General features: G+C 52.7%; 7 protein-coding genes across 7 annotated transcripts; 6 read left to right on the forward strand and 1 right to left on the reverse strand.

Annotated features, from left to right (window-relative positions):
- Window positions 1-113: 113 nt before the first annotated feature.
- On the forward strand, window positions 114-822 carry J4E83_008146 (uncharacterized protein; the record flags this gene model as incomplete). The annotated part of the gene is made up of 5 exons (XM_049335043.1): window positions 114-147; window positions 197-225; window positions 274-335; window positions 505-697; window positions 781-822. The coding sequence occupies 5 exons, from the start codon at window positions 114-116 to the stop codon at window positions 820-822; spliced, it is 360 nt and encodes a 119-aa protein (XP_049185887.1).
- Window positions 823-2628: 1806 nt separating this feature from the next.
- NFYB1 (Nuclear transcription factor Y subunit B-1) lies at window positions 2629-3666 on the forward strand (the record flags this gene model as incomplete). The annotated part of the gene is made up of 4 exons (XM_049335044.1): window positions 2629-2782; window positions 3099-3209; window positions 3260-3387; window positions 3490-3666. The coding sequence occupies 4 exons, from the start codon at window positions 2629-2631 to the stop codon at window positions 3664-3666; spliced, it is 570 nt and encodes a 189-aa protein (XP_049185888.1).
- Window positions 3667-4119: 453 nt separating this feature from the next.
- J4E83_008148 (uncharacterized protein) lies at window positions 4120-5508 on the reverse strand (the record flags this gene model as incomplete). The annotated part of the gene is made up of 1 exon (XM_049335045.1): window positions 4120-5508. The coding sequence occupies one exon, from the start codon at window positions 5506-5508 to the stop codon at window positions 4120-4122; it is 1389 nt and encodes a 462-aa protein (XP_049185889.1).
- Window positions 5509-6275: 767 nt separating this feature from the next.
- Window positions 6276-7575, forward strand: J4E83_008149 (uncharacterized protein; the record flags this gene model as incomplete). The annotated part of the gene is made up of 2 exons (XM_049335046.1): window positions 6276-6294; window positions 6344-7575. The coding sequence occupies 2 exons, from the start codon at window positions 6276-6278 to the stop codon at window positions 7573-7575; spliced, it is 1251 nt and encodes a 416-aa protein (XP_049185890.1).
- A 266-nt stretch (window positions 7576-7841) lies between these two features.
- Window positions 7842-8594, forward strand: TMA22 (Translation machinery-associated protein 22; the record flags this gene model as incomplete). Its single annotated transcript, XM_049335047.1, has 4 exons — window positions 7842-7884; window positions 7931-7950; window positions 8011-8098; window positions 8179-8594. 4 exons carry the CDS (start codon window positions 7842-7844, stop codon window positions 8592-8594), a joined length of 567 nt encoding a protein of 188 aa, XP_049185891.1.
- Window positions 8595-9279: 685 nt separating this feature from the next.
- J4E83_008151 (uncharacterized protein) lies at window positions 9280-15924 on the forward strand (the record flags this gene model as incomplete). The annotated part of the gene is made up of 1 exon (XM_049335048.1): window positions 9280-15924. The coding sequence occupies one exon, from the start codon at window positions 9280-9282 to the stop codon at window positions 15922-15924; it is 6645 nt and encodes a 2214-aa protein (XP_049185892.1).
- Window positions 15925-18291: 2367 nt separating this feature from the next.
- Window positions 18292-18846, forward strand: J4E83_008152 (uncharacterized protein; the record flags this gene model as incomplete). The annotated part of the gene is made up of 1 exon (XM_049335049.1): window positions 18292-18846. The coding sequence occupies one exon, from the start codon at window positions 18292-18294 to the stop codon at window positions 18844-18846; it is 555 nt and encodes a 184-aa protein (XP_049185893.1).
- Between the last annotated feature and the right edge of the window lie 67 nt (window positions 18847-18913).

Consider the following 18913-nt stretch of genomic DNA (forward strand, 5'->3'; position numbering starts at 1 on the left):
CGTACCTAGGTACATTGTACGCATAGAATCAAGAATCTTCTCTCCCCCGAGTTCCCCGCAACCACCGCCGAGTCCTCACCACCGGGAACGCGTCAAAAAGTCATATTGTCAGTATGGCATCCCAGCAGCAGCTGAAGAAGCAACAAGGTCAGTGGTCATATTGATTAATCTTTTCGCCCTCGCTGAACCAAAACAGAGCTACAGACGACATATCAAAACTACAAGGTAAGAACGGTTCACAAAGGCGCGAATGCTTAACTGATCTTTTCGAAGAATACACTCCAAACAATTGCCTCAAAGATTGGCGACATCGAGCAAGAGACAGAAGAGCACAAGTAAGTTGCATAGCACCATCACTACGAAGCCACACCCGGCGATCGTTCAAACCTTCCCACACCGCTCGTCCCTTGCATCAGCCTTGCATTGCTCCATGACTTGATAGTTCCAATATCCCACACCGCTTCATGTTTAAATCACAACACAATCAATACTGACAGATACCAGACTCGTATTGGAGACGTTGCAACCATTGTCAGGAGACCGGAAATGCTTCCGTATGATCAACGGTGTCTTGACCGAGCGAACGGTCAAGGACGTTGTGCCGATCCTGCAGACCAACTCGGATGGTCTTAAGCAGGCTCTGGAAGAGCTAGTCAAGCAGTACAAGTTGAAGCAAGATGAGATGGAGAAGTGGAAGGTACGTCATCAGTTGCACTTGGATCTCACACAGCGTTGACCCCGGCTTCTATTTCGATATCAAGTAACTAACTTCTCTTACAGAAGAAGAACAATGTTCAAGTTGTCCAACAGCCAGGGCAGTAAAAGATACCAGTGATGCAGCAACCCTTTGACAGGATGGGCACACGGCATATGCTGGGAGCCACATGAGATGACGCAGACGAGTACGGCAGCGATATCTCCGGTGACTGGAAATAGGGTAGATGGATCGCGACCCTGGCAAAGGGGTCTGCGTGTTGCAAGACGGAGTATACAGACGTAATAGGGTCTCTCCGGTTTCCGAACTTTGCACAGCAGATCAGGCCACGACAGAACAGCACAGCCTCTTGATGACAACGAAAGGCTTGCCAGTAAATGAGTCCTATATCGATCGTGTACTATACCTCCCACAAATTACGAGAATCTTGCAATGTCACGATTGAACCAGCCACGACAGACCCGGGTCGCTGGGCTTTCAGCTACCATCCTACCAATGATGCCGCACATGCAGCCTGAAAGACCCCACAAGCTCGCAACTACGTATGTGTCTACACGGAGTGACTGATTCAGGACTGCGCCGTTGTCCCGACACGTGCTCCTAGCCCCAGGGGTCTCTGCAAGATGCGTTGTCCAGTCGGCTCCCACTCAAAGCAACGCACTGATCTGCACCATCTCACCCATGAAAACGGACACGTAGCTCATAGGCTACCAGCAAAGTCTTCACAGAGAATGACGAACGGTCCGGGGGTCGAGTCGTTAGTGGCTGACTTGAACGTCATCTCGTGTTGGCTTAGTGAAGCTGGAGCAAGGCTGTATGCAATATGCGCGAGAGCCCAACGAACAGCGAAGACTACTGACGTCGACGACGGCCTGGGATGATGCTAGAAGAGGCTTGGACAACACACGTTCTCGCTGAATGTCATCTGTGGCTGCAGTGGTGAAGACGCGGCAGAGATATGGACGTGGGGTGGTGTTGGTAGGGCTGCCGAATGAGCTGCTGATGCGACTCGCATACAGGATCGCCAGCTAGCTCGAGGAGTCTGCAGTAGTAGGCCAGGTTCCGAACAGACGGTATGCCGGTGCTATGACCGGTCCGAATATTGAAGGACATGCACGGTATTGTAGGAAGCTGCGCGTTGGAAAGCGAATGCGGCGCAATGTTGCTAGGCATGATGTGAGAGGGGAGCTGGTTCGGCACGGGCCGGGATTGGTGCGGGCGGCCGAATTTCTCTTCGTTCTCACCATTCGATTCGCCCATCGAGGTAAATCCCCAATCCACCATCTCTCCGCGCACCAACGCTATCGCGCGTCCAAGCTCCATTCTCCCCCATCTTCTCCTCGCGCTCCTATTGGTAGGCGCGTCGCTAACTGCTCCAACGTCGCGACGTCAAGTCTCGATTGACAACTGCCACGCCTAACTGCGCCCGAATAACGCCCTGATTCAAGCCGGTCCGCCTGCATATCGTCCCACCGCTACTCGCAAGACACGGTCTGTGAATCGCCAGTGTCGCACGCGGTATCGTGCCCGCCGCCCGTAGCACACCAACTCCGCCGTGTGTCGCGACTGCCCCGATCGCGGTCGCGCCTGCCACTGTCGCAAAGCGCCCCTGCCCGCTCCATCGTGGGTGCAACGCCAGCATCGCAGGTAGCCCCGGGCGTCACCACGAGCCGTAGTTCACTCGACGCTCCCTTGCGCCGTGCTCTCCGCTGTCGCAGCTCCCCACGTACGTTAGCTGCATCCCAAGCTGGCCGCTGCATGCCACTAACCGCTTCCTTCGCCAGGCCTCTCGTTACACCACTGACCGCAGGTTGCATACTCGGCCGCCAAGTTGTCCCGTCGTTTCTCCCAGTGACGTGGTCGCCAACGAAATAGTCGCCAGCGCATACGCTTCCGAGCAGGCAACCGATAATATGTCGGCCTCTCCCCCAAAGCAGGAGGGTGTGGAACCAGTCCAGTCGCCTGACGAAGAACAGCCCATGGACAGGAACACAGAGGAGAACACAGCTCAGATAGGTTACGAATTCGAGGTCAAGGAGCAAGACCGATGGCTTCCAATCGCCAATGGTACGTCTATTTCCCTTGCTGCCTCCCGCTGTTTTGATTTGCGCACCGTTTCGCTCCCATCTGCACGTCGACGGATTGCTCCAACGGGCGTCTCTGGATGCCGACAGTTCCTCGACTCGCGCGTCTCTGCGTCGAATCACCGCAACTCGGCAGCCACTCAGGTCTGCCGTGTGCCTGGAAAACGGCCGGCGTGCAGCCTGCGAAATGTCGTCCTCTTCTCCACACTCGTCCCTTTCCCCGCCCCTTTCGACGCCAAAGAGCACAAACGCGAATAGCAGCACGGCTTCGGATGCTAACATACGTAACTTTGCTCCAGTCGCGCGAATCATGAAGATGGCGCTGCCCGAAAACGCCAAGATCGCCAAAGAGGCGAAAGAATGCATGCAGGAGTGCGTGAGCGAGTTCATCTCCTTCATCACCAGCGAGGGTATGTCTCACTCCAGCCCTGTCCGAGACCGCCACTGACTCTACTGCCAGCCTCCGAAAAGTGCCAGCAGGAGAAGCGCAAAACCGTCAATGGCGAGGACATCCTCTTCGCCATGACGTCGCTTGGATTCGAGAACTACTCGGAAGCCCTCAAGATCTACCTGTCCAGGTATCGCGAAGTAAGCTGCCAACTTTTCCTATACCCCCTTTGTCCTTCTTTTGTTGCCTACTATTTGGCCGAAACGTTTATCTGAACTATTGGTATTGATTGGTGGTACGAGACCCTCCTCGCAAATCAGAACAAACCACCCACTGGGCAGTTCGGTTCCGCAGGGCCCGGTGGGCCCGGTGCAGGTCCCGAGAATCAGCAACATGTACTGAGCGGCGACTCCGAAATGACCGAAGACGGCACAGCCTTTGGCTACACGGTCCACAACGGGAACGGAAACGAGTACTAGGTGTCTCGGGCTCTGGCGATCAGCGAGGAACGAGAAGAGGCGGGAGACGATTGCGAGAAGCAGAAGCAGTCGCATATCAACCCGATCGCCGGAAAGGAAATTCTCCCAAAGGAGGAGAAAGAGTGATGAAGTTAAGGACACCTTCGCTATGGTCAGATTGTAAGAAGTGCGCAACTGTCGCTCACAGTCGGTGGATCATGTTTGAGGTTATCAGGGCTAGGATGCAGGTGCATAAATACTCTGATGTATTACGATTGGTTGGAGTAGGTCAGGACATACATGGGCAACCACGATACCTTTTGGCTTTGCCGGATTGCTGGTCTAGATATTTCTTCTTGCTCACACGAGCTTTACAACATTCGTTATATCCTTTTGATCAAATATCATCAAGTTCACGACAGATCGAACTAGTTGTCTTCTTATTGGTGTGGTGTTGATGCTGTATATGCATGTCTACTGGCTGTTCACAGCTGCAGCCTGTCTCCGAGCAATGAGTTGGCTCAGCGGCACATCATCGTCCTGTTCGTCGTAAAACTCCACATCCTCATCGACACCAAAATCCTTCAGCCGTTCGCCCTCTGAGTTTCGCCAAGCTGCCTCCCCTTCCCGCCCTTTACCACCCTTTCTTCTGTCAGCTTCCTCCTCCTCTTCCTCGACATCATCACTAGCATCATCCCCATACGCATAGTCTTCCTCATCCCTGATCATCTCCCCATCCATCTCATCCTCCACCGCATCCTTTTCCACAGCCCCAGCATACGGTCTCCGCCTCCTCACGGCATCCTCCGCCTGCCTCATCTTGAACGCGGCCACCGTATCCTCAGCATTCAACTCCGACTCCGCAAACCGAAATGCATCCGCATTCACCGCCGTCGCATTCCTCCTATACGCCCGATCCGGATCCGGAGGCGGCCAAACCGTGCCCTCGTCCTCAAAGCCATTCGTCTCAAAAGATAGTCCACTGCTCAGACTAGGTGTCGGAGCCAGGGTATTAAACCACTGCAGCGGCATACTCGAGTTCATGCCCTGTACGATATTCGACCAGATACCGATATCGTACGGGAACTCCTGTTTCTTAATGCGTATCTTGGTTCCGTCGGGACTAGGTAGGTAACCGCCATACTGGCGCGCACGGCGTAGAAGCGTTCTGTGGCGTTCGATTTCCCAGCCTTCGATTGTGGTTTGGTTGATGGCTAGGCACCAGAGGTTCCTCAGTAGGAGGACGCCGAGGATGAACAGGGTGATCGAGTTTGTCAGAAGGACGGCGAAGAGATGACCTAGTTGGAAGGGCGTGGGGCCGAGGTAGGAGGGCATGTCTAGATTGGACCAGAGGTGCGAGAGGCGGATGAAGAGGAAATATTGGAGGAGGGAGAGGCCGAAGGTGGTGTAGAGGAGGAAGCGCAGGAAGTGCGGGAAAGTGGTGTGGCTGACGCAGTTGTTGGTCCAGGGGCAGTGGTGGTCCATTTTGGGGATGCATCTTTTACACTCCTTGCAATGATGCGCTCTAGGTGGCTTCGCGGCGTCGCACTTCCGACACCATTTCCGGCTCTTCCCTGCGATATCCAGACCTGTCTCTTTGCCAGATGTATCGCCATGTTCATCTCCCTTTTCGGCACCTAGCTCTTTCTTCGCAATCCAATCCTTTGGTATGGTTCCGGCATCAACGAAAACACTCTTCGTGTACGTAATCCATATCAAGACCAAAATCACATTCGATACGATGAGTTCATTCTTCGTGAGCGGAGCGGGTTCCAACTGCGTCAACAGCCATTGTGAGGGATAGCCGAGGAAGAAGATGAGGACGTAGACAGCCGGGACTGCGACTTGATTGATTTCCATCATGCGAGGGACATTGGCGTGAAGATGTGGTGCGATGAAGGTTGACAGAAAGGCAGGATGACGTTGCGGATGTGGAAGGGAGGTTTCGCGTCGACTAGGGTCGTCTGCGGATGTGGTGGATCGCGAAGACACGTGATTGGACGATCATGTAAAAGCAACGGACCACACCTTTCATTCGTCCGTCGCCATCCTCTACCAACCACTTCATCGCGCCTGTCATCTCCATTCCCACAGAGCTTCCAAAAGCTCTGTTACTTGTCCGAATGCTATGGCGCTCTCAACATGGCCGTTTTTCCTCCTCATACCCACTTTTGTTCTAGTACACCTGTTCGTTTCGCCGTACACTAAAGTCGAAGAGTCGTTCAATATCCAGGCTATACATGATATCCTCGTTCATGGGATACCTACAGAGAATGCGGATCAATTCTTGACGGCGAACTACGATCACGTTAGTTTTCCGGGCAGCGTGCCGAGGACGTTTGCGGGCGCGTTGGTTTTGAGCGGGTTGAGTAGGCCTGTGGTTGGGTTGTTGGGGGATATGGCGCAGGTGCAATTGCTCGGTGAGTAGACGCGGGGGTTTCAGATGGAGGATAAGAAGGCTGATTGTGGGCATAGTGAGAGGAGTACTTGGTCTGCTTAATGCGGCTTCGCTTGTTGCGTTTGGGAGGAGCGTGCAGAAGGCTTTTGGTACCAGTGCTGGGGTTTGGTATGCGCTGTTCCAAGCCAGCCAGTTCCATGCTATTTACTATGCTTCGAGAACGCTGCCCAATATGTTCGCTTTCGTGTTCAGTAAGTTGCATGAGGTGATTTGTACATCTATTGGCTTATATCAATTTAGGTAATTTGGCCCTTCGAAGCTTGCTACTCGCATACACTGTACCATGGAGCACCTCCAACATCTCAGGATACTACCGGCTGTGCTTATATCTGCTCACGATTGCCGGTGTAGTCTTCCGCTCGGAGTTAGCGATCTTAGTGGGAACAATCACCATCTACTTGTTCATCACTCGGAGGATATCCATCACAGGTGTCATCATTCCAGCTGGACTTGGTGGCCTCGTCATTGGCCTACTCTGCACTGTACCCCTGGACTCGTTCTTCTGGCAATCTTTCCCGCTATGGCCTGAGTGGACGGGATTCTACTACAACACTATCCAAGGGCATTCGGCTGACTGGGGTGTCTCGCCATGGCATTACTACTTTGCAAATGCCTTGCCACGATTACTACTGAACCCAGTAACCTACTTGCTTTGCATACCAGTTGCGGTCATGAACACATCGACTTCTAGACGAAGCCTGGATCTTCTTGTTCCACTGCTCAGCTTTGTGGGGTTGTACAGCTTCCTTCCGCACAAGGAATGGCGCTTCATTCTCTACGTGATTCCAGGTTTGACTGCCGTAGCTGCCGATGGAGCAGCTTGGATCTGGAACCGCAGAACAAAGTCGGTCGTATACGCGATTCTAAGTTTAGCTTTAGTAGGATCAGTCCTGGTATCGTTCATTGCATCCACTGCGATCCTGGGTATCTCCAGTCTCAACTATCCTGGAGGCGAGGCTCTTCACACGCTACACAAGGAGATGGAGCACCCGGCTAGAAATCACTTCAACGTATACTTCGACAACCTTGCTTGCCAAACAGGCGTCACGCGATTCCTCGAGAGCCACAGAGGACCGCAGACAGTGCTCGATGTTCTTGAAGCACAGGACACTTTGAACAGCAGAACATGGACATACGACAAGACTGAAGACCCAAACGTCCTCTTAGATCCATTGTTCTGGACCAAGTTCGACTATGTTCTTGCTGAGAGCCCGGAGAAGGTTATAGGTAGTTGGGAAGTGGTCCATACTGTATATGGATTCGGCGGGGTCAGGCTTTTGAAACCGGGAGAAGAAAGTGGCTCGTTGGTCGAGCAATCGGACAATACGACTTCGCAAGACAGGTGGGCGTCGAAGATTGCAGCAGTATGGCATGGGCTGGAAGGGTTGCTAAGGAATGGCCTGTTGAGAGGTTACTGGGCTGAGATACGGATGGAGCCGAAGATTCGTATCTTGCAGAACCAGATGAAGTAGTCGTGGGAAGTAATGAGCAGCCACGACCGAATGTGTAATAATTCAGTCGACCTTTCCCTTGGATGAGGTGGTTGTTTGGTGAAAGTCCGCGGGCGTCACTCGCGTTGAAGGACCCTTGCGCTTCGCATACCCCGCCACGCGGGCTTTCTGCCCCACTAAGCTCTCTCTTTCCAAGCATCGCGTCGACACCCAGAACCACCACTCAACGCACCACTCTTTGACACCTCAAGGTACCTGAGAGTCTGAAGTATATCACACTGCACAAGATGTCAGCCGACGCGTTACCGAAGCCCGTCGTCTACTGCGGAGGCAAGCATTCCCACACTCCATTGCGACTACGGCTAACAAGAAGCAGTATGCAGTCTACCACCTGAAGTAGGTATGACACCGAGACGCGTTGGGAGGGAAATCGCGACTGACTAGACCAACCCATAGTACTGCGAATTTGGCGGCACAACGAAGAAGTGTGAGGAATGGCTAGAAGAGGCGCATCCAGATCTGCACGCGAAGTTGTACTCAGCAGGTACGTATACTCGACCATATTGAGAAGCCTATCACGCGCAGTCGTCTCTCGTATAGAACTTCATGCTAACTCCCCTCCAGAAGCGCTACAGCAAAACATGGCCTCCCTCTCCGTCGACGCCCAAAAACGCGCCGAAAAGGACGCCCAGAAGAAAGCCGCCAAAGCCGCAACCGCCGAAGCACGCGCAGCCGAGACGCGCGCGTCGTCCAAGATCCTCATCAAGCGCATCGAGCGCAACAAGCGGAAATACGTCACCGCCGTACAGGGTCTGGAAGCCTTTGGTCTCGACATCAAGAAGGTGGCCAAGGACTTTGGCAAGAAGTTCGCGACAGGGTCAAGTGTTACCAAGATCCCCGGTGGCGGCGAGGAAATTACGGTGCAGGGTGATTTGAGCGAGGATATCTTGGAGTTCTTGGTGGACAAGTACGATGAGGTGCCTGAGGATAACTGCGAGTTGATAGAGGATAAGAAGAAGAAGAAGGCTGAGGGGGGTTGAATCGTTTGACGGGGTGATCGGTGTCAGGAGATGAAGTGTATATCAGCATAAGCATAGGAGTTGTTTGCTGGCGCGTGTAGGCGCAAGATAGAAGATGAGGAAACCATGGCTGGAGGCCAGTCCACTGTAGAGGGCGTGGCTTCGTGTTTATCTGCACCTATACCTTCGTTGCAACATAGCAGTGCATATGTCCAGATAATAGGGCTATCGACGCGTCTCTTGTGCTGCAATATCCGGGATGATAAAACATGCGCTGTTCATTGTACACCTTCGAGACGTATCATACATCTGCAAATGTAGTATCGCGATAATAAAACGACTTAAATCATCCTCGAAGCAAATTATGATACTCATATAGCATTCGAAGGATACTAGTTGCGGATTACGCGTATGGGATGTGGAAGGGTCATGATGAATGGTCATGGCACGTGCGTGCTTAGCTGCCTGTCGGGAGCTCCATCATTTTTCTCGGGTCGTTGCCTCCAGCGCTCTCACTATATAACCAACCTTAGGGCGTGCCCACAGCCCGACCTATATCAATCGCTCGGCCTTTTCCTTTTCTTCATTTTAGAGGACACGGCGACACGATAATTCGCCGCACACAGTCCTTAATTTGCGCGCCGCCGACTAGAGAAGGCGATCCCAAAAGCGCAAGCCGCGCAAACCCACGATACCCACCGCGACCATGTCGAACGACCAGAAGAACCTCGGGCAGTACAAGTATGCGGCCATGTCAAATTTGGTCTTGCAGGCCGACAGACGTTTTACACACCGCGGGAAGGATGAGCACACTGGCGACCCCGAGTCGCTGGCAGGTCGCATCAACATCAGAGACATGGGCGGACGCACAGCGCGTGATAGCGCAAATGCGCAGGCGACAAAGAAGCTCAAGGGACCTGGCGTTGAGCGCGGAAATCTGAATGAGGGTGGCGATGTTCTCGAGAGAGAGCAGCGCAAGCGGAAACGGGACGATGGCACCAGCGCTTTTGGAGCCACTGCGACGGCCGATTTCAATATCGAAGGCCTCACATACAAGCCGCGGACCCCTGCGACGCGCCAGACTTTCGACCTCATCACAACCCTCGTGAGCAGATCTCTCGGCGATGTCGATCCTGCGACTACGCGAAGTGCGGCCGATGCGGTCCTCGAATACCTCAAGGATGACACCATGAAGGACTTCGACAAGAAGAAGGAAGTGGACGACCTTCTTGGTACTTCTATGGGCGGAAAGGAATTCAACGAGCTGATGAACCTGTCCAAGAAGATCACCGACTACGACGCGCAAGACGACGAGGAAGGCGATGAAGAGATGGCAGACGGCGATGGCGCTGACACTGGCGACAACCAAGGTGTAGCCGTCGTATTCGACGACGAAGAGGAGGACGAAGACGGGCCGCAGACGTTCGAAGTGCGAGATGCCGATTCCTCGGACGAAGAAGACGAAGCAGAGGCGCCCATAGAGCAGATTGGCGAGGACGAAGACCAGAAGGGTGGAGGTTTCGCGGATACCGAAGAGACGATAATACAGGGCGACACGGCCACCGCAGACCGCACAAACGGCGCAGACCAACTTATACCCGCACACGAGATCGACGCCTACTGGCTGCAACGGCAGATTGGGCAAATATACGAGGATGCCCATATCCAGCAGGAGAAGACACAGGAAGCGCTCAAGCATCTCGCAGGAGTCTCGGAAGATGGTGAAGAGAAGGAGCTCCGTGAGATTGAGAACGACCTGATGGATCTCTTCGACTACGAACACCACGAGCTGGTTGCGAAACTCGTACTCAACCGCGATAGGGTCGTCTGGGTTACGAGGTGGCGAAGGGCTGCTGAAGACAACGATGAGCGAACAGCTGTCGAGCGGGAGATGAGAGCTGCCGGTCAGCAACGGATTCTGCAAGAGCTGCGCGCAAGAGAGACTGGCATCAAGGCTGAAGATGGCGCTGACGCTGGCACTAATAAGATGAAGTTCAACCTTAAGGATATCAGCCTTCCAGATGCGCCAAACGACGTGGAAATGGCCGACGCGAAACCGGAGGGCATCGTGGGCGGTCTGCAACCATCGAGCCGAATGGTAAATCTGGACAACATCGTGTTCGACCAGGGCAACCATCTCATGACGAATGCAAGCGTCAAGCTGCCTCAAGGATCGACGCGCCGCCAATTCAAGGGCTACGAGGAGATCCACGTCCCTGCGCCGAAAGCGAAGCGCGACCCCAACGAGCCAGCACTCATGCCAACCTCCGAGCTACCAGATTGGGCGCGTCCAGGTTTCGGCAACTCGAAATCGCTCAACCGTATCCAAACGAAGTGTTTCCCGACAGCGTTCAACGATGACGGCAACATGTTGATTTGCGCACCCACTGGTTCTGGAAAGACCAATGTAGCCATGCTGACAATGCTTCGCGAGATCGGCAAGCACCGAAACCCCACCACTGGAGAGATTGCGCTTGACAACTTCAAGATCATCTACATTGCCCCGCTCAAGGCTCTTGTGGCTGAGCAAGTCGGTAACTTCGGCAAGCGTCTGGAGCCATACGGCATCAAGGTCTCTGAACTTACTGGTGATCGCCAACTCACCAAGCAGCAAATCGCGGAAACTCAGATCATCGTCACCACCCCTGAGAAGTACGATGTCATCACCCGCAAGGCTACTGATACCAGCTACATCAACCTCGTTCGCCTCATCTGTATTGATGAGATTCATCTTCTTCACGACGACCGTGGTCCGGTCATCGAGAGTATCGTCAGTAGAACTCTACGACGCAGCGAGCAGACTGGTGATCACGTGCGCATCGTCGGATTGAGTGCCACTCTTCCCAACTACCGCGACGTTGCGAGCTTCCTCCGCATTGACCCAGACAAGGGTCTCTTCCACTTTGACGCTACTTTCCGACCGTGTCCGTTAAAGCAGGAGTTTATTGGTGTTACAGACAAGAAGGCCATCAAGCAACTCAAGACGATGAACGACGTTTGCTATACCAAGGTTTTGGAACAGGTTGGCGAACATCGCAATCAGATGCTTATCTTCGTGCACTCCCGAAAGGAAACCGCCAAGACTGCGAAGTACATTCGTGACAAAGCACTCGAGGAAGAGTCAATAGGCAAGATTCTTCGGTCAGATGCTGCCAGTCGGGAGATCTTGAGAGAAGAATCCGAGTCAGTTCAAAATGCTGACCTAAAGGACGTCATGCCTTACGGTTTCGGTATTCATCACGCTGGTATGTCGCGAGCGGATCGTACGTCCGTGGAGGATCTGTTCGCCGATGGCTCTATCCAGGTTCTTGTGTGCACAGCAACACTGGCTTGGGGTGTCAACTTGCCCGCGCATACCGTCATTATCAAGGGAACGCAGATCTACTCCCCCGAAAAGGGTAGCTGGGTCGAACTTAGCCCTCAGGATGTCCTGCAGATGTTGGGTCGTGCCGGTCGACCTCAATACGATACTTACGGAGAGGGTATCATCATCACCACACAGTCTGAGATTCAGTACTACCTATCCTTGCTCAACCAACAGTTGCCTATCGAGTCGCAGCTCATCAGCAAGCTTGCAGATAACCTCAACGCTGAGATTGTTCTGGGTAACGTGCGCAACAGAGACGAAGCGGTTGACTGGCTCGGCTACACGTACCTCTTCGTCCGAATGCTTCGTTCACCCGCTCTCTACCGGGTTGGACCAGAGTACGAGAATGACACTGTGCTCGAGCAAAGACGTGTGGACCTTGTTCACGCCGCTGCACATGTACTTGAGAAATGCAGTCTGATCAAGTACGATAGGAAGACCGGTATGCTCAACCCCACAGAGCTTGGAAGAATTGCCTCCCACTACTACATCACCCACAACTCCATGGCGACATACAACATGCACATCCAGCCCGGTATCAGTGCTATCGAGCTTTTCCGTGTCTTTGCGCTCAGTGAGGAGTTCAAGTACATCCCGGTCCGTCAAGATGAGAAGCTCGAGCTTGCGAAGCTACTAGGAAAGGTTCCGATCCCAGTCAAGGAGAGCTTCGAGGAAGCCCAAGCCAAAATCAACGTCCTTCTCCAAGCTTATATCTCTCGCCTTAAGCTGGAAGGATTAGCGCTGATGGCTGACTTGGTCTACGTTACGCAATCCGCTGGACGTATTCTTCGCGCCATCTTTGAGATCTGTCTCAAGAAGGGTTGGTCGCAAGTCGCTAAGCTGGCTCTTGACATGTGCAAGATGGCTGAGAAGCGTATGTGGCCAACCATGACCCCTCTGCGCCAATTCCCCACGTGCCCCCGCGACATTGTGCAAAAGGCTGAGCGAATCGACGTTGGCTGGTCGAGTTACTTCGGCCTCGACCCGCCAAGCATGGGTGAGCTGTTGGGTATGCCCAAGGCTGGCAAACTTGTCTGTGGTCTGGTAGAGAAGTTCCCGCGCCTCCAGATCGAAGCGACACCCAGGCCAGTTACAAGGTCACTACTCCGTCTGGAGCTGACAATACGACCTGACTTCGTTTGGGACACAGAGCTGCACGGAGCCTCGGAGGCGTTCTGGATCTTGGTCGAGGACTGTGACGGCGAGCAGGTGTTGTTCCACGACACATTCATCCTCCGAAGGGACTACTCCGATGGCGACGCCAACGAACATCTGCTGGAGATGACTGTGCCCATCGATGAGCCCATGCCACCCAACTACTTCATCACTGTTCTTTCCGACCGATGGATGGCGTCTGAGACCAAGCTCGCTGTCTCTTTCCAGAAACTTATTCTGCCAGCGAAATTCCCTGCCCACACTCCCGTTCTTGATTTGCAACCACTGCCTGTTTCTGCCCTAAAGAGGAAGGAATATATGGGCTTGTACGAGAACATCGGTCGCTTCAACAAGGTTCAGACACAGACTTTCAACACCTTGTATATCACAGATGACAATGCTCTCATTGGTGCATCAGCAGGCATTGGCAAGACCATCTGCGCTGAGTTTGCCATTTTGCGACACTGGGCTACCAATAACGAAGGCCGCATTGTCTACCTAGCACCATTCCAAGAGCTCGTTGTCAACCAGTACAAGAATTGGAATGAGCGGTTGACCGGTCTCAGTGGAGGAAAAGACGTTGTCAAGCTCACTGGCGAGACAACGGCAGACCTGCGATTGCTTGAGAGGGGTGATCTCATTCTTGCCACTCCTTCGCAGTGGGACTCACTCTCCCGTCAATGGCAGCGCCGGAAGAACGTCCAGTCCGTCTCTCTATTGATCGCCGATGAGCTGCACATGCTTGGTGGCACAAACGGCCATGTCTACGAGATTGTTGTCTCCCGTATGCAAGCAATGGCAACGCAACTAGAGTCGAAGCTGCGCATCGTTGGATTAAGCGTGTCGTTGTCAAACGCACGAGATATTGGCGAATGGATCGGTGCAACCAAACACACCATCTACAACTTCAGCCCGGCTATCCGAGCAGTACCGCTTGAGTTGAAGATTCAGTCGTTCACGATCCCCCATTTCCCATCCTTGATGATGGCTATGGCGAGGCCGACCTACTCTGCCATCACACAAATGTCTCCAGACAAGCCGGCCATGGTTTTCGTCCCGAACAGGAAGCAAGCCAGAAACTCCGCTGCTGACCTCCTCAACGCTTGCATAGCTGACGAAGACGAGGATCGCTTCCTCAACGTTGAAGTATCTGAGATTCAACCTATTCTTGAGAAGATCAACGAGCAAGCGCTGGCTTCGTCGCTGTCTCATGGTATCGGATACTTCCACGAGGCCCTCAACTCTTTCGACAAGAAAGCTGTTCAGCATCTCTTTAAGGTTGGCGCGATCCAGGTGCTCATCGTATCGCGCGACTCTTGCTGGGAAATTGACAGCGGCGCTCATCTCGTCATCGTACAAGGCACTCAATTCTACGAAGGCCGCGAACATCGATACGTCGACTACCCCATTAGCGATATCCTGCAGATGTTTGGCAAGGCCGGCAGAGTAGGACTGGACAAGTCAGCGAAGGGTGTGCTTATGCTGCCTGCAGTGAAGCGAGAGTACTACAAGAAGTTCCTTAACGAGGCTCTTCCGATTGAAAGCTATCTTCCCGACTACCTTCACGACGCCTTTGTTGCCGAGATCAGCGCGAAGACGATCGAGTCAACACAAGAAGCTGTCGATTGGTCAACATACACATACTTCTACCGCCGTTTACTCGCCAACCCCAGCTACTACAACCTCCACGACACGTCGCACGAGGGACTTAGCGCGCACTTGTCCGACATGGTTGAGTCAACCCTGAAGGAGCTGACCGATGCCAACCTCATCGAGCACGATGAAGACGAGGATGCGATCACACCTCTGAACCCGTGCATGATCGCGGCGTACTACAACATCTCTTTCATCACCATGCAGACCTTGATGATGTCACTCAACGGTAGGACAAGTCTCAAGGGTGTACTGGAGATCATCACAGCCGCGACCGAATTCGAAGACATTCAAATACGGAGGCACGAGGACCACATCCTCCAGCGCATCTACGACCGCGTTCCCTTCAAGATGCAGGAACCCAACTTCGAGACGCCGCACTTCAAGGCTTTCGTTCTTCTGCAGGCTCACTTCTCACGCATGCAGCTCCCTGTCGACCTGGCCAAGGACCAGGAAGTTGTCCTGCGAAAGGTCCTCAACATCCTCAGCGCAAGTGTCGACGTTCTCTCATCCGAGGCTCATCTCAACGCCATGTCCGCCATGGAACTCTCCCAGATGGTGGTGCAAGCAATGTGGCAAAAGGACTCTCCTCTCAAGCAGATCCCCCACTTCGACGCCGACACCATCAAGGCCGCCCAAAAATTCGGCATCAACGACGTCGACGACTTCATCAACGCCATGGACGAAGACGAGAACCCAGACTACAAGAAGCTCATCTCCGCACTCGACGTCGACCAACGCCAACTCGCCGACATTGCAAACTTCACAAACAACTTCTACCCCAACATCGAAATCGAGCACGAACTCGTCGACCCCGAATCCATTGCTTCCAACTCGCCCGCCCAACTCAAGGTACGCATCACGCGCAACATTGAGGAAGACGAGGAGCCCAAGATGGAAGTCCACGCGCCGTTCTACCCGGCCGACAAGACGGAGAGCTGGTGGCTGGTTGTGGGTGACCAGAAGGAACACACACTGCTTGCGATCAAGAAGGTGCCTATTCTGAGGAAGTTGGAGACTGTGCTTGAGTTTACGCTCGAGAAGCCGGGTAGTCATGAGTTGACATGTTATCTGGTTAGTGATAGCTATCTGGGTGTGGATCAGGCGCCTAGCTTCCAGGTTGAGGCTGCGGAGGGCATGGATGAGGATAGTGAAGAAGAGGAGGAGGACGAGTAAGTGGTTTGACTTGTTTGGTTGGATTGCATGGGATCGTATCTGGAGTGCATATTTGTCACGCAAAATTGGGTTGCGGCGTGACTGGGCGTTACGAAGTTGGATTGGCTGTATAGTAGTCTCTTGTTAAATCGACGTTTGTGTTCACAAGCTTGTTCGTCATGCTCATGTGTTTAAGATGATATTTGCTGTCATACCTGTGACTTCGGCATGTGCCTTGCATGAACAACCACACAACGCGGCTCATATGATAAAGTTCACTGGACCCGACACGTATCGTCAACAAATCCACTTCGTCTCAATCAAGATACAATACAACCAAGTGAACTGACATCACCACCTCTCACGCACAACATCCATATGTCGACCACCTTTGGCGCCATTGTGATCATCTCATTATTTGTCCTTCTAGTGTACTTCATATACAAGACCTTCGTGGACGATCTTACCGATTTTGACGTGATAGGCGGGACGCTGATCATCATGGGTGCGGCATTCTTGTTAGGTCTTGCCGGTAAAGCGGCTTGGGAGCAGTATGTTAAGCGGAGGGTAAGGGCTCGAGTGGCGGAGAAAAAGCGTGGTGCGAAGAAAGTGGTCACGAGCATGAGGGAGCTTTAGGAAAGGTGAGCGCTGTGTTGCATGGCTGTAAGTATGCTATCAGCTTGGATCTGGCATCGTTTGGTGAGTGCTGGTCACCAGCTAGCTAGCCTTTTTTACTGCACCTCATCTAGGGATAAAAAGAAAATGAACGCTTAGGAGCCTACGTAGACATTAGATCGTCCCGAGGTCTACTTTGTATGATTTTATCTCAATGTAGGCTACAATGGGTGAAGCAGGTTTCAGTCAGTATTTGCCTCCTGAGGCTAGCTCGAACACGCACAAACACTGATCATTTCTATAGCGGTAGACCCTCGTGTATGACTTACAGTAGCCGCCTGGATAATATGTAGTGAATACAAAAGAGCGGGCTGTTGATGTGCGAGATTGAGCGGTGCTTTGTGCTACCTAGGTACCTCACATGTGTGACTAACCGCTAAAGTACTAGCGCCTTCACCTCCAGAGCTTTTCCCCTGAACCTTCCGTCACCTTGCACCTTCGACATTTTCCGCAGTCAGAATGTCGTTCCTCAATCTTCAACCCTTCGACCCAACGTTGGCCCGTTATCATCACGCCTATGTTAACAACGGTGTTGCACCGCCCATTGTTACACCTAATGTCAAAGGCCCGCCTACTCTCGTGCCTAACGCAACATGCCTCGCAATGTAAGGATAATCTCATTGAACAGGACTTTACTCACGCATGACCTCGCTATCTACGAACACGGGCGCTAACAGTCAACAGCGCTCAACGCAATAAAATCCAGTCGCCTCTCCTGCGCTTACCAGCTGAGGTTCGTAACAAAATCTACGCCTACACGCTCGAACTCGTCCCTACAAAAATATGGCAGTGGCATCACGAAGAACTCTACTTTTGGGATCGTATGTTCTTTGTTCGATCCTCGCGCGAGGTCTTCGCTGAGACCGCCGCGGCGTACTTCGAACTGAGACTGCTACCATACCACTGCGTTACATTATCAGTGGTAAAACTTCCGCCGCGTAGATCAGGGCTCGTACTGCCAATCACACCATCTCAGTTCCGTATGTTGGGGGCCCTTGCTTTTAGCTGGTATCACGCAGTGGGCCTAAAAGTAGGCAAATACTGTCCATTTGCGCACAGCGGGCTGAGGCGGTTACATATTTCCGGGGCACCCGAAGAGACGAGACCTCGACTTTTGTGCGAAATTCGGCTTAGGGGTTGGATGAAGAATCCGCGGTTGAAGTTCACGTACACCATGCATGAGGACTTGAGCACTCCGCAATGGATCCCGGATGCATAGCCATCGAGACCCAGCAAGATGAAGGGTGTATGTGGCGCTTTAGGATGGATGCCGATAAGTGATGCCAATACGTCGATGCCTGCGTGTGGATTCGTGAAGTCTGGTCGCGGAGGATAGCCGAACCAAATTAGATCCTGCTACGGCTGACTCAAAGGTAGTGCTGGTAACATGGAAGCGGAAGGACGAATGGAATGACGAAAAATAGTAATCTATAGTTCACCTTATCATGCATGACTGGCATTCCATGCACTAGCGGCGTGACTCACATTTCTATACATTTATTCTATGTGAACCTCTACCACCTCTTCCATCTACGCTCTCAACTTCCTTAACAACTTTACTCCAACTCGACTGAATTGAAACTCCTACCTCCCAACCTTTACGTCTGTCGAAATGGACGAATGCAAAGGACCGCCCACCCTTGTGCCCAACGCCAATTGTCTCGCAATGTTAGTTTCATACCTCACTAGAAGTAATGCGCAGCTGAGTATAAAATGCTGACCGCCAACAGTGCTCAGCGCAACCAGCTTCATTCCCCTCTCTTGCGTCTGCCGGCTGAGATCCGCAACAAGATATTTCATATAGCCCTAGATCTCGGCGCAAGGAGTTGGAAACATGACTCCCATTTCTACTGGGACCGCCTCGATTTGTCCCGTACATCACGGCAAATCTTCGCCGAAACCGCACATGCCTACTTCGCAATACACATCTACCCTGTTGCACGCTTCATACATCGCGAGTTCGACCTATCCGACCTCTCAAAACTCCGGAAGCGGTGTACGCCGTTACAGCTAAGGTTGATTAGGCATATCGATATTGATTGGGATGCCTTTCAATCTGAAGATCCAGCCATGGGACTCCGCGAGCCTATCGAACAGAACATGCGTACATTGCGGATATTTCCTGCACTGGAAACACTGATTATTTCGGAGGCACCGTATCAAGTGACCGGTGCTGATGACTGGTATACGAAGGAATTCCGGAAACAAGTGGGAAACCAAGACCTCTGGGTGGAGTATCTGGAGAAGGAATATCGGAATGGGGGTTAATCATGAAGAGTAGGGTAACTTATTCTTTGATAATTTCGTTTTGGATACAGACTGATGTGTGTGACGC

The sequence above is a fragment of the Alternaria metachromatica genome, assembly GCF_023757995.1.
Source record: "Alternaria metachromatica strain BMP 0045 chromosome Unknown scaffold_22, whole genome shotgun sequence".
Classification (NCBI taxonomy): domain Eukaryota; kingdom Fungi; phylum Ascomycota; class Dothideomycetes; order Pleosporales; family Pleosporaceae; genus Alternaria; species Alternaria metachromatica.